The sequence below is a fragment of the Oncorhynchus nerka genome, linkage group LG25 (assembly GCF_034236695.1).
Source record: "Oncorhynchus nerka isolate Pitt River linkage group LG25, Oner_Uvic_2.0, whole genome shotgun sequence".
In the NCBI taxonomy this organism is placed as follows: domain Eukaryota; kingdom Metazoa; phylum Chordata; class Actinopteri; order Salmoniformes; family Salmonidae; genus Oncorhynchus; species Oncorhynchus nerka.
In genome coordinates, this window is record NC_088420.1 from 31,620,992 (window position 1) to 31,636,101 (window position 15,110).

General features: G+C 40.8%; 2 protein-coding genes across 4 annotated transcripts in view; both read left to right on the plus strand.

Moving 5' to 3' along the window:
- edc4 (enhancer of mRNA decapping 4) overlaps nt 1-5,307 on the plus strand; it is a 36,726-nt gene extending 31,419 nt beyond the window's left edge. For all 3 annotated transcript variants that reach the window (XM_029634214.2, XM_029634215.2, XM_029634216.2), the window contains exon 29: nt 2,000-5,307. In XM_029634214.2, the coding sequence (XP_029490074.1) occupies nt 2,000-2,183 (184 nt within the window). In that variant the 3' untranslated portion in view covers nt 2,184-5,307. The remainder of the gene's footprint in view (nt 1-1,999) is intronic.
- A 288-nt stretch (nt 5,308-5,595) lies between these two features.
- The window catches only part of nrn1la (neuritin 1-like a), a 53,709-nt gene continuing 44,194 nt past the window's right edge, over nt 5,596-15,110 (plus strand). Inside the window, exon 1 of the mRNA XM_029633469.2 lies at nt 5,596-5,828. Coding sequence (XP_029489329.2) covers nt 5,774-5,828 — 55 coding nt within the window. The 5' untranslated portion in view covers nt 5,596-5,773. The remainder of the gene's footprint in view (nt 5,829-15,110) is intronic.

Consider the following 15,110-nt stretch of genomic DNA (forward strand, 5'->3'; position numbering starts at 1 on the left):
GGCTGTCATGTGCCTTTTTACTGAGGAGTGGCTTCCGTCGGGTCACTCTACCATAAAGACCTGATTGGTAGAGTGCTGCAGAGATGGTTGTTCTTCTGGAAGGTTCTCATCTCCACAGAGGAACTCTGTCAGTGACCTCCCTGACCAAGGCTCTTATCCCTCGATTTCTCAGTTTGGCAGGCAGCCAGCTCTAGGCTGAGTCTTGGTGGTTCAAACTTCTTCCATTTAAGAATGGAGGCCACTGTGTTTTTGGGAACCTTAAATATTGCAGACAATTTTTGCTACCCATGCCCAGATCTGTTCGTCGACACAATCTTGTCTCGGAGCTCTACGGACAATTCCTTCGACCTTATGGCTTTGTTTTTGCTCTGACATGCACTGTCAACTGTGGGACCTTATGTCGCCTTGCAAAATCATGTCCAATCAATTGAATTTACCACAGGTGGACTCCCAAGTTGTATAAACAGCTTAAGGATGATCAATGGAAACAGGATGCACCGGAGCTGAATTTCGTGTCTCATAGCAAAGGGTCTGAATAGTTGTAAATAATAAATTTCTCTTATAATTTTTAATACACTTGTCTAATCCTGTTTTCGCTTTATCATTGTGTGTGGATGAGGATTAACATTTATTTAGTCAATTTTAGAATAAGGCTGTATGTCACACAATTTGGGAAAAGTTAAGGGGTCTGAATACTTACCGAATGCACTGTAAAAGACTCTAAAACAAAATTTAAGTTGAGCACATAGAACAGACCTACTACTTCTTAGACTTACTTTCAAGTAGAATGATATAACTCACGTCTGAATTTGGCTGGGTCTCCCAAAATGTTACATGTTGTCACTTTAAGGCTCGGACACACCCGTAGCGTTTGCCGGCTGCGAGTACTTAGCACCTCTGATTTCGAGCGCCGGATGTAATTTGCAATCTGATTCGACATGTTGAATCACGAGAAAATGTCGGCAGTCAGACGTCAGGTTGACCCTAAAACGCCCCGCCGAACGAACTGCAGGTGAACGGCAGATCAACATTCGTTGCAGTGTGTGGGGGAAGGTTCCCTTAGTCACATTTGCTCCTTGTTGAGCTGTATCAAACTGCAGCTGTAATGCTTTTCACCCTTCTGGCCCACTTAACAAATGTGTGTTATGGGAACAGGATGGGCCTATGAATATGGGAATAATGTCCAGACAATGACGTGCCAAGTCCCTTTAATGCTCTTTAAAAGCTCAAATGACCAGTCTCAATCCAGTTTGAATTGCACCCTAAAAACTATCAGCCTGATACTGGCCAGCTGTTGAGATCTACGCCATCTGTGGGAATGAATCTGTGTGTGGGGTGTGGCTGTACACCTAAAGGGTGTTTGCATACAGTCCAATGCCTTCATGCATGGTATTGATTGGCTGTTACAGTGCAACTGTTTTAAACCAGGTGTGTAAGATATATCACAGAAGAGATGTGCTGCTCCTGAATATTTCATATCTTATATCATGCACATTTCATTGTCATCGTCCCCCAAAAATGTACTTTGCGTGCAAGGGCTTTTAAAGGCATATCAGGTTTAGTAGATAAGAGACCTGATGGGGCTATGTGGGGGGGATGGGTTGGGGGGACGGGATGGGTTTAGCTGAAATTATAGAGTAATTGGGCACTTTGAGTGTATGGAGATTAATGGTTCTTAAACCCCAAGATTACCATTGAGTTAACTGTGTTTAGAGGTTTTAAATGCATTCGATTGGGTCTACAGATATAAAATTAAAACAATCTGATGGGATTCATTTGGGTTGAGCCATCTGGATTGGATAACGGGACAGTGCTGCTGGGTGATCAGTCACAAGACAGCATTTACTCTGTTTTAATCAAGCCATTCAAAATCTTTGCCTTCGGCTGCAAGGAAATAAAGGTGGCTATGTCGGTACACACAAGCCAATAATACTATTGGCTTAAATGGTACTATTTGAGTATTTTGAAAGCCCACGGTAAACTTCTTTGTCTGTATCAGTTACTTGGAGGATGCTGTGATGAACCTGGACCATGGTGATCCGGTGACGAGAGACCACATGAGTACTGTGCTGTCCCAGGTCCGACAGAAACTGTTCCAGTTCCTGCAGCAGGACCCACACAGTCCTCTTAGCAAGAGAGCCCGGCGCCTGGTGATGATGCTTCAGGGCCTTGTCAATCACTAGTTCTGTACTTGGTGCCCATCGATGGAGCCCCTTCTCTTCCTGCTCTGTTCCAATACAGTTAGAATAAGGTGCAGTGAGTTTCATTGAGGTACTGATGGGAGTGGCATTTAGTTAGAGATGTGAGCATGTTGTGTAATTGCTCTGAACTTCCTGAACCCACGGCTCTCTCTGATGCATTATACATCGCAATTGAATTTATTTTTTGTAATCCTCATTTTTTAAAGTGGTAAAAATGGCAAGAACTGACTGGTTTTTCCCTTTTTGGACTTGTAGATTGAAGGATTATTCTCAGTTTGAAACCCCCGGTTCATCATAAGATCTATGAACCTTGCCATTTTCTTATTTCAGTCCATTTCCCTGTCATAGCAGGAAGCGTTAGAGGGACAAAAACAATCCTAAATGTAGACTGTTTAAACAGATGGATGGGCCCTTCATGTTCTATTATGTTTTCTGTATGTTCAACCATTCTGTTAAATCCAAAGTTCTGACTTTAGTTCAGAATGGTATTTTTCTTTGAGGGACTTCTACAGTAGGCTTTGAATCTGCACTGTTAGTATTGTAATAAAGCCTTTCTCTGCTCTTTCCTATATATATATTAGACTGACCATATTACTATGTAAAGAGGACAGGAGTATGCTTGTGGAGTCTGAGAAACTGAAATGGCTGTCCTTGTACAGTTTTATAAGGTCATGGGCAACTTTTTTGTTTGTTGATGGAACCTCCGTGAAATTCACTAATGCCCCTGAAATCTTTTTTCTTTTGTGCCCCATTTTTTAAAAATATATCTCTCAACAGTCCTTAACATTTGTATGACTTGAATACTTCCTCAGACTTATTTGAAGTAATTATCATCCATAGTAAATGCTTCTAACATATTATTGTTACTGATTTATGTCTCGCTTGCTTTTGGATACCTAAGTAATGTGTGTAAACCTGATGTACTTATCCTGGTCTCTAGAGGACATCCCTTTGTGAAAATGTGTGGTTTCTATATAAGCTTACAAAGTCTAGTGGGAAAGTACAGCAAAACTGGGGGGGTGGGACCTGGTACAGACCTTTGACACTCCGATGTTGGGTTGCATTATGAACGTCAATTGCACAATGCCTGCTCTGCCACTGGTCAGTTTGTAACCATTCAAGTTACACAGACTCAAGTGAATACGACTTTGTAGGTTTTCCATCTCAAACCCTTTGTGCTACAAAACCTTTCTATAAAGTGCCTTATTGTACTTCACGCATGGGAATTTGCCATCCACCACCTTTAGTCTGTTGTGCCATTTGTAAACCAACTATTTGCCTGACTAAAAGTTGGTGACTGGGCTTTTTCGTACCTCTCATCAATGTCTTCCTTTGCAAACAAGGGCTCAAATGGCACAGCGAGAGAGAATCTGTGCGTTAGGTATACAAACATTATTTGACAATAGGGGCTTGCTAGAATAAGTCTTATCTAAATTTGCTTGGGTATGTGATTCCACTTTACTGTATGAGCGATAGGATACATTTAAACCTATTCTAAACCTGTCTAGTGTATACCAAAATGTCAATCTTTGCTATTGATGTCTTGCCATCTAATTGCATGTACAGTTATTAATTATGGTGGTTCTGATGTCATCTGTTTTAAAATTCCTCAAACCTAAAACAGAATAAGGTGTCATAGGGCAGTGTGAGCTAAGCTTGGCAGTGTTTCTTTCCATTCCGTACACTGCACATTAGTCCTGAAACAACATGCTTATTTAACTAGGCCAGAATGTTTTAGTTTGACTGTAGTGATGGTCACCTTTGGCGGTTCAATTTATTTAGCATGACTTGTTAAAAGGTGATTCCTGGCTTGTTTTTCTTTGCTTCAATTACTGAGTTTCATCAGTGAACACTATACACTGAGCGTACAAAACATTAAGAACACCTTCCTAATACGTTGCACTCCCTCTCCTCAGCCTGAATATGTCGGGGCATGGACTCTACAGGGTGTCGAACGCATTCCACAGGGATGCTGGCCCATGTCGACTCTAATCCTTCCCACAGTTGTCAAGTTGGCTGGATGTCCTTTGGGTGGTGGACCATTGTTGAGCATGAAAAACCCCAGCAGTGTTCCAGTTCTTGACACAAATCGATGTCTGGCAACTACTACCATACCCCTTTCAAAGGCACTTACATCTTTTGTCTTGCCCATTCAACCTCTGAATGGCACACATACACAATCCATTGGGGCGGCAGGGTAGCCTAGTGGTTAGAGCGTTGGAATAGTAAAGAAGGTTGCAAGTTCAAACCCCTGAGATGACGAGGTACAAATCTGTCGTTTTGCTCCTGAACAGGCAGTTAACCCACTGTTTCTAGGCCTTCATTGAAAATAAGAATTTGTTCTTAACTGACTTGCCTAATTAAATAAAGGTATAAAAAAATACAATCTCTCGAATGCTTAAAAATAGTTTAACCTGCCCTTTAGATACACTGATTTTTAACAGGTGCCAGCAGTAAGGAATCGTAGCATTCACCTGGTCAGTCTGTTATGATTCGCGGCCCTTCGAAGGGGAGGACTGCGGGCCGACAGTTGCCAATCCCTGCTCTGGAGGTATCATGCATTAAAAAGGCAAACCACTGTCTTCAAGGTTATAAGCCATCTGTTTTACAAAGCCATAAAGCAGACATGAATCTCGTTTATATTTTTTCTGCAGAAGGTTGAGAGTTAGAGGACGAATCTGTCCATGGTCAGGTAGGTGGACTATCCATCCTTTATTGTACTGATTGTTACATATCTGGATTTCTGGAAACGGACCCTTTTTCACTGAGTGCTCGATTAACTTAAACAAATGTTCATTTGGAATAGCAAATGTGACCTGAAGTGTAAAAGCCGGATGGTTTCCATGCTCTTAGGTAGTTTTACTTTTATGTTTCATATTGATCAGGGTTAAGCCGAAAGAATCACAGACCTGTATTTTGATAGGAAGCTTGCACATAAACGCTATACAGTGTATATTTTTTTCCCTAGTTTACAAATAATATTATCCTGTATTATCCGGACCAATGTGGATCGTTTTGTTATTTCCATCGTGTTTTGTTCCCTGTGCTTGGATTGTGTTGTATATTTTACCCTCGACATTTTGGAATAAAAAATCAATTACTTCAATGGATTTGTGTTTTTTTATTTCACATGTCTCCTATTTGACACCACAGTGAAGTTTGTACATTTTGTCAAGATAATAAATAGCCCGCGTTTGAATCAGTTGCGTAAACTCGCACGAAAAACAAAGATGGCAAGTTTTTGACATACGAATGTTTGTTTTCATGAGGACAAGCATGGGTTTATTGGAGTTTTGAGAGTAAAATTACACTTCTGCGGTATATACCGATATCCATCTACTGATACATAGAGATGAGATTGAGTGCCCTGGTCACACAAATGCGCCCTACCTCACGCGCACTAGATGCACATAGGAGTGAGTAGGCGCTCTTCTCTTGCGCAAGATGCGAGATACTGTATCACCTATGTAGTGTTACCGTGCTGAGGCAGGTAGGAAAGTAGCTTTGCTCAGCAAACGGATTGTAACATTTGGACGTGGTCTTTTTTTCCTGAGTTGAGCTGCCTGAGCAGAATGGTATCGCTCTTGAATTACGCGTGTCTTTTCTTGCCTGTTGCTCTCCATCTGAGTAAGTGTTTACTTTTAGAAATGTACATTTTCCATATAAATAAGTGTTTAATTTGTTAGTACTATGTTGGGGGTTCACAAGTGGCGTTTATCAAACGCGTCTTGTAATTATGGGGGAACGAGTCGCGCGAAAGTGGACACCGGAAAAGGTTCCAATTCCAAATTTGCTCTGTGCGGAGGGACGAAATAATAGATATAGAATATATTAAATGTTTGAATGGAAAATGAATTTTCTGACGTGGGGAAAATAATTACGGATTAAAATAAATTAAATGATTGTAAAGACATGTGGCAACTGACTTTAATTTCATGTAAATAATTGTTTTGTTTTTTACTCTCATTTGTCCATATTAGGGTAACTAGCCCCCTAAGAACAATGTCCAGTTGCTGACACTAAAAATGCAACGTTTAGTCAGAATGTGGTATGAGGATGATAGTCATGCTAAGGCAAACAAACTATGGGGGATGGGGCAGTTACCCCGGGAGGCTAGTTACCCTATAGTGTACTCTATGGTCATCTATTCTAATACATTTGAATTCACATGCACTTTGTTATTGGGTACCGGGTAGCCTAGCCTACTACACTAGATCGTCACGCGCAGTCGAAGCGTCAATGTGTGTGGTGTGAGAATGAATGCAACATTCTAGATGAACAAAGTGCTTTGTCTAGTTCTCATAATAGCCTATGCATTATATTGGCTTATCTGTATTCTGTAATAGTTGTATGCTTTATCAGGACAATTGAAACAGCCACCTTGATTCCCTCTTCTAAGGGGGGTGCTGATGTAATAGCCTACTATTCATTGGGGAATATAATAGGGAAAACATGCCGATGGAAATAAATCATGAATGAATCTCATCTGCTTTAACCTGGTAGACTCTACAGAGAGTAGCCCAGTATCTCATCTAAACATGTGAGCCTCCGGATGCGCACAAGCATTAGATACTCCTTTCTGTCAGTGCGGATCAGAGCAATCCCTCAACTCTTAACTGTTATTTTCGCATCAAAATTATGTGTAAAAAGAAAAATGCAATTTAATTTATGCACATACACCACAACCTTTGGAAGCAGCATCCCATACCAATATGCTTATTTCTCACTCTCTTTTTCTCCTCACTTCTCTCTCTCTACCCCCCCTCCCTCCCTCCAGAAGTTATGCCTCCGTGGTTTGAAAGTGTTCTAAAGGTAGTTTACTGCAGTACACAGGCATATGGAGCAGACATTAATTCCTCATTAAATCAGGTTCAGGCTCTCCAGGAGAATTGCATCCACTTTATCCCACAATTTCACAATTAAGTGAGGCAGTATAAAGCACCTCTCCTGAATCCTTTGTTTGCAAATTAAGCTTCTGGTTTGGTTGCTGTAGAGTTTACAGTCTTTAAGGAGCATACAGGGAGGCATGGGGAGGAATTTAATGTCTCCACCTGAATTTCTCCACCATATGATTCATCAGACAACGTCCCTCTGAGCTCTCCACACACATCTTCACATCAGCCCTGCCCCAATAATTAAATAATTACCCTCACCCACTCCCCACATCCTCTCTCCAGCAGGAACTTAGCATGGTGTGGAGTCCCTAAACAAACACTGTGAAATGAAACGGTAGCTGAGCGTGACACACCTCGACTCTTCACCCCTAGTCCAGGCTGAGAATGAATATTTCTGGATAGACCGACATACTTCTGTTCTGAGTTACAGGAACTTGTATCCTCTAGCACTGCTGAGTTGTGTGTGGTTGTGTTCCTAAAGGGCTAACTTCATTGGCCCCCATCACCCCAAGGTCAGTGCAGCTTATGTCCATGGTGCTTTGTTCTGTGTAGACAGCAGATTCTTTGGTTGCCCACTTGGGATGGGGGGGGGTCTGGGACAGTGGTGTAAAAATACTTGAAAGTTTTTGGGGTATCTGTACTTTAATATTTATATTTCTGACTACTTTTACTTCACTACATTCCTAATGATTTTTAAAAAACGTTTTACTCCATACGTTTTCCCTGACACCCAGAAGTACTTGTTACATTTTGAATGCTTAGCAGGACAGGAATATGGTCCAATTCATGCACTTATCAAGAGAAATCCCTGGTCATCCCTACTGCCTCTGATCTGGTGAACTCACTAAACACACATGCTTCGTTTGTAAATTATGTCTGAGTGTTGGAGCATGCCCCTGGCTATCCGTAAATTAAATAAAAAATTAAATGCTGCCGCCTGGTTTGCTTTATATAAGGAATTTGAAATGATTCATACTTTTACATGTTGATACTTAAGTATATTGTAGCAATTACATTTACTTTTGATACTTAAGTATATTTAAAACCAAATACTTGTAGACTTTTACTCAAGTAGTATTTTACTGGATGACTTTTGCTTGAGTCATTTTATATTAAGGTGTCTACCTTTACTCAAGTATGAAAATTGGGTACTTTTTCTATCGCTGGTCTAGGATCAATGCAAGACACGTTGTTCCCGGTGACTGTACCCTGCAATGGCACCTTGAGACATAGCTCCCACGGGAATTCCAGGAATATGACAAATTGCTCTCAGTGATGTATGGAATATGTTAAATATTTGCAACAGATCGTGAGTCATAGTGATAATCATTCCCAGCAAAGCAAGCCTATTAATATCATCTTTACTATGCATGTACACTAACTTGCACTTCATGAACTGTAACTAAGTCATAAGAATTACTGTAAGAAAGAACTGGCAGTGGTAAACAGTGGTCGTTCGATCAGAACATGAATGTTCAGTGACGTGTATTCATGAAGCCAGGCTTCCCCAAAAATATTGACTAAGAAAAAAAGAAAAACACATTCATTATTTTATCTTTCTCCTCTCTGTGTTTCATAATTGTCCTTCAATTCGCAAGAGGCTGAATGTATCTCACCGGAGAAAGCGTCCGAGCAGGCGAAACAGTGCCCCTCTGTATATGTAGGCCATCTATCAGATGCTGTCTGGTCCAAAAGAGTATGACATTGTTGCCGCGGGTGAGCATTTGGCCTCCCTTGATAATTTTTTTTTTTTATAAAAAATTATAGCCAATTAGCGTTGCGCTAAACTGAGTGATGTCAACTGCGAATAGTCCTGGCACACCCCAAAAAAAGTATGAAGGGAAGTCCGTTTGGATTTGGCGTCACTCATAAAATCGCATTGAGAATATACGTCATTGACAGAAACAACTTGAATTGTGTTGTTGTCCTCCAGTGGCGCTTTATTAAATTATCCATGGATGGAGATAGGGATTTGGCCGTGTGGTTTTACTTAATTCTCCGTACTGGCCAATGATTATAACAGTGATTCTGATCCAACCATTAATTCATACATTGTGCCCCTGGCCGGAGAGGGTGGAAGTTCAATATGTAGCTAGCCGTAGAAGACTAATGTTAACTAACGTTGCCCATGAAAGGAAGTTAGGCGAACGAGCAAGCATTTTAACCAGGTAGCCTAGGACAACAAAAAATAAAAGCATGTACTGAATGACAGAGTGACAGACCGTTTAATCAACATGAAGGAGAGAAGGATGGCATTGGCGTTCCTCTAGAAGTCCTGTAGGGTGAGTCAACATGTTTTTCCTACTTGCACGAACGTGCACACACACACAGAGAAATCAGAACCATGGACTGGCACGTAATATTTAGCTTACATTGGACTAAATTGTTTTTGGTGTCTTTTAGTTGTCACTGTATTAGACTAAGCAGAGGTGATTTGATCATGTTGAAATGGTGCTGGAGTAGTGGAGGCAGTTTTCTTTGCGACTTGCGGTAACTCTCCGTGGTTCTAAATCAATAGTAGTTTAGTGGTCCGAAAATTCGGAAACATTAACTTGCTTGACCATGCTGTAGGTCATGTAACTGTTTGAAATATGCTTTGTCGACTTCACTGGACAGAAGTTGCTCTCTGGTTTTGTGATGAAACAAAGGTGTGGTTGAATTTATTCTGTGTCTTATTGTCTCGACCTTTGGGCCTATATATCACGGTCGCGAGGCATATGAGCTAACAGGTTATAGAGCAAACAACGCAATTATCACAACATATAAGTTGTAATGTGGCTTTTTTTCTGGCTTCAGCAGTGATTTTACCCACGCACTGCTACTATGAGTGTTCTCATTCATCTTGTCTGTTGTAGGGGTGAAATGAGTAAGAGCGGAGGTAACACTGCCCTGCAGTGAGAGGGTCGTTGTGTCCCTTTGGTGTGACGTGTTTGCCTGCTGTGGGGCTTATAGTAGAAACTCAGAGTGAGGCATATTGATTGGAAATTCTCAGTTCTCTTTGAGTGAAATGAAAAGAGAATCAAAGAAAAAATTAAATCAAAACCCTGATTTGCTCTCTTGCTTCAAAGATGTGAAGGAGAGAAAAATATGAATATAGCTGTCAACTTCAGTAGATCACACCCAGCTCCTTTGCGACTGTAACACCAGTGTAACATTAGTGTATACACCTTTATGTAAAACTAGGGATATTGTGTTTCCATAGCTAGGACTGACAGTGAGGACTGTGGAGCGCAGAATTCATAACCTCTGCATAAACAGTTGCTTTGTGAGAAGGTCTTAAAGTTCCCAGTTAGTCATTGTTATGTAAATGAAATCTAAAAGTACCAGAGGCCTGGCATTGGCCCCAAGTGAGAGCAGGTCTGCCGGAGCCATGGCCCAGTGAGACACGAATACCGGCCCGCGTAGATGTAAACAGAAAAGTCTGAGCCTTTTGGGTAAAACACAGGTAAATCCTGTATGGAAATGCACCAACTACTGAGTACTCACTACTCACTCACCTGATCTAACCTAGTGTACCATAAGGCTCAGCAAAGGTCAGCGAGAGTGTTTTTTGGGGACACTAGGGTTGGACAGTGATGTAAAGTCTCCCTGTTCCCATCTGTTGATGAGTGGCTGTAAGCATGGAGCCTCAGCTCCCTGGAAGCCTGTGCTAACCATGATAAGTTACAGCTGGAAACGCAGGTGTTCTATCTAGTCAATAAAAACAAATTAACTCCCAGAGTGGGTCAGTGCGCGTGTGTCCACTACAATGAGCCTCTCACTTACTCACCATCAGAGGGGATGATGGGGAGAGGGATCAATGTGCACAGGAAGCTAATTTATGAGAAAGAGAGACTTACCATAGTGTCAGAGTTTTCTGTCACTATCTCACCCAGCACTTTTCTGTGTGTCAGAACTTCCATTCTGTCAACATGTGCTTAACTACTTCCAGGAAGTCAATTCATTTCCACTCTATGTGCATGAAGGACTCGATCCAGCCCGACCTGTCTGTCATAGAGCACTAGACATGCTAGCGCATTGGGGTGAAGTTCAATAAATGCATAATAGATTGTTCTCTCACTCACTTTTTTATTGCTTTACATAACAGTCGCTAAGTAAACTGTTTTTCAACATTCATCTTTAATTCAAGCTCGATTGGGAATTCTCTTAATAAGCTTTAAGTTAAATAATGTAAAGCTAACGGATGGCTGGCTAACTCCTTGTTGGCTCAACTCATTACTCTTATTCAGAGAGAATCTCTCTGGCCCCTTCATTTTCATGTATTTTGATCCCATTGTGTCAGTTTCAATAATATGGGATACAGGAAACAGGGAATGCTGACAGTGTACTCACTGAGGATGTGTAACTGTCTGTAACCATCTCTGTAGCCATGCTGATCAAAGCTATATGCCTGCAGCCTTTGCTTCAGGGGTGGTTTCTTTCTGTGTATCCATCCATTCATGTTCTTGTTTCCCTCAGTGTTTCCAAAATTATTATAGGTAACCCTTTACTGTGTAGTAAGTAACGATGTAATTACACTAGTAATAACACTGTATTAACATGCTGTTACAGTACTTTAGTGATTGCATTTGAATTGCAAAACAATGGAGTTGAGAGTGGATTTGTATTTACAAAAGTAGAATAGGAACTGTTATTATGCATAGGTATAAGAGCAACTTACAATGCTGTGAAAAAGTATTTGCCCCCTTATTTTTGATAGTGAATGTTATCAGATCTTCAACCAAAACCTAATATTAGATAAAGGGAACCTGAGTGAACAAACAACACAACTATTACATACTTTTAAAAATGTATTTCATAAACAAAGTTATGCAACACCCAATGACCCATGTGAAAAAGTAATTGCCCTCTTACACTCAATAACTGTTTGTGCCACATTTAGTTGCAATGACCCCAACTACGGTAATCGATTCCTGTAGTTGTTGATCAGTCTCTCACGTCGCTGTGGAGGAATCTTGGCCAACTCTTCCATGCAGAAATGCTTTAACTCAGCGACATTTGTGGGTTTTCAAGCATGATTTGATCATTTCAAGTCCTGCCACAACATCTCAATTAGGATTAGGTCTGGACTTAGACTATGCCATTCCAAAATTCAAATTTGTTGCTTTTTAGCCATTTTCATGTAGATCTCATTGTGTGTTTTGGATCATTGTCTTGCTGCATGACCCAGCTGTGCTTCAGCTTCAGCTCACAGACGGATGGCCTGACATTCTCCTTTTGAATTATTTGATACAGTGCAGAATTCATGGTTCCTTCTGTTAAGGCAAGTCGCCAAGTGCTGAGGCAGCAAAGGATCCCCAAACCATCACACTACATTTACATTACATTTAAGTCATTTAGCAGACGCTCTTATCCAGAGCGACTTACAAATTGGTGCGTTCACCTTAAGACATCCAGTGGAACAGCCACTTTACAATAGTGCATCTAAATCTTTTAAGGGGGGGGGGGGTAAGAAGGATTACTTTATCCTATCCTAGGTATTCCTGAAAGAGGTGGGGTTTCAGGTGTCTCCGGAAGGTGGTGATTGACTCCGCTGTCCTGGCGTCGTGAGGACTACCACCACCATGCTTGACCATTAGTATGAGGTTCTTACTGTGGAATGCAATGTTTGGTGAATGGGCAAGACACAAGATTTAAGTGCCTTTGAACACGGTATGGAAGTTGGTGCCAGGCGTACTAGATTGGGTCAAGAATTGCAACGCTGATGGGTTTTTCACGCTCAACAGTTTCCTGTGTGTACCAAGAATGGTCCACCACCCAAAGGACATCCAGCCAACTTGACACAACTGTGTGAAGCATTGGAGTTAACATAGGTCAGCATCCCTGTAGAACGCTTTCAACACCTTGTCGAATCCATGTCCCAACAAATTGAGACTGTTCTGAGGGCAAAAGTGGGGGGGAAACTCAATATTAGGAAAGTGTTCCAAATGTTTGGTATACTTAGTGTATATTTGGAGAAGGACATTTGTATCCTCTGCAGTTGGACTTTTGCTACAATCAAGTAAAAATATAAAATGTAGCAAATCATTTTTTGATTTTAAAGAACGGACCGAATACACAAAATTAGCATGATCTTTCAGAGAGACTTAAAAATATTGGGGTTTTCTTGTTTCGTAAGGTTGCTTCCCAAGGGCTGCGCGTGCGACAGAGTCCTGAATGTTTTAAGCAGTTTTTTAAAAAAAATCATATTTTTTTATGTTAGTCAATGGTGGGATTCCTGGTTATATCTCAGCATGATGTTATTAAACAATGAAATGCATTTGATTGATGAAATGTATTTAAGATAAATAATGGGCTGTCAGTAGATCTTAGGTTAAAGTATAAAGCAGTTACACGGGGTTGAAATTGATAATATAATAGATTAAATCTAATTATACCACTAATTCTGTCTTGGTTGTATACCACCCCTTCAACAACACACAAGATCGCCAGATAAACATAGATAGCTTGAAAGTCTTTATTTTAAGCCATGTTTTCACCATAGGGATGAAACTATGAATTCACAGCCTGGTCTTCCATTTGACTTTTGTCAGGGAGTGGTGTGAGAAGAAGAAACAGCCAGGGAAATCACTGGGAATAATCATCCCCATACTACAGTGCCAGTTCTGAAAGATTATCCTACCTGAGTGGGGCATTTCTCTCTCTATCAATCACTCACTCTCTCTCAATTCACTTCCATTCAAAGGGGCATTATTGGCTTGGGAAATCTATTTTACATTGCCAATGCAAGTGAAATAAACAATAAACAAAAGTGAGAAGAAAGAAAAAGCATTACAAAAAACATGTACAGTAAACATTGCACCTCATAAAGGTTACAAAAGGATAAAGATGTTTCAAATGTTCAAATCAAATTTGATTGGTCACATACACATGGTTAGCAGATGTTAATGTGAGTGTAGCGAAATGCTTGTTACACACACAAATGTAAAGGGATGAATAAGAATATGTACATATAAATGTATGGATGAGCGATGGCCTTGCGGCATAGGCAAGATGCAGTGGATGGTATAGAATACAATATATACATATGAGATGAGTAATGTAAGATATGTAGACATTTTTAAAGTGGCGTTATTCAAATTGACTAGTGATACATTTATTAAATACATTTATTAAATCCATTTATTAATTTTATTAAAGTGGCCAGAGATTTGAGTCTGTATGTTGGCAGCAGCCACTCTATGTTAGTGATGGCTGTTTAACAGTCTGATGGCCTTGAGATAGAAGCTGTTTTTCAGTCTCTCGGTCCCACCTTTGATACACTTGGACTGACCTCTGGATGATAGCAGGGTGAATAGGCAGTGGCTCGGGTGGTTGTTTTCCTTGATGATCTTTTTGGCCTTCCTGTGACATCGGGTGCTGTAGCTGTCCTGGAGGGCAGGTAGTTTCAAATCAAATCAAAGTTTATTTGTCACGTGTGCTGAATACAACAGGTGTAGACCTTACAGTGAAATACTTGCTTACAGGGTCTAACCAATAGTGCAAAAAAGGTATTAGGTGAACAATAGGTAGGTAAAGAAATATAACAACAGTAAAAAGACAGGCTATATACAGCAGAGAGGCTAAAGAAGTAGCGAGGCTACATACAGACACCGGTTAGTCGGGCTGATTGAGGTAGTATGTGTATGTAGATATGGTTAAAGTGACTATGCACATATGATGAACAGAGAGTAGCAGTAGCGTAAAAGAGGGGTTGGCAGGTGGTGGGTGGGACACAATGCAGAAAGCCCGGTTAGCCAATGTGCGGGAGCACTGGTTGGCTGGCCCAATTGAGGTAGTATGTACATTAATGTATAGTTAAAGTGACTATGCATATATGATAAACAGAGTGTAGCAACAGCATAAAAGAGGGGTTGGGGGAGGCACACAATGCAAATAGTCCGGGTAGCCCTTTGATGACCTGTTCAGGAGTCTTATTGCTTGGGGGTAAAAACTGTTGGAAAGCCTTTTTGTCCTAGATTTGGCACTCCGGCACCACTTGCCATGCGGTAGTAGAGAGAACAGTCTATGACTG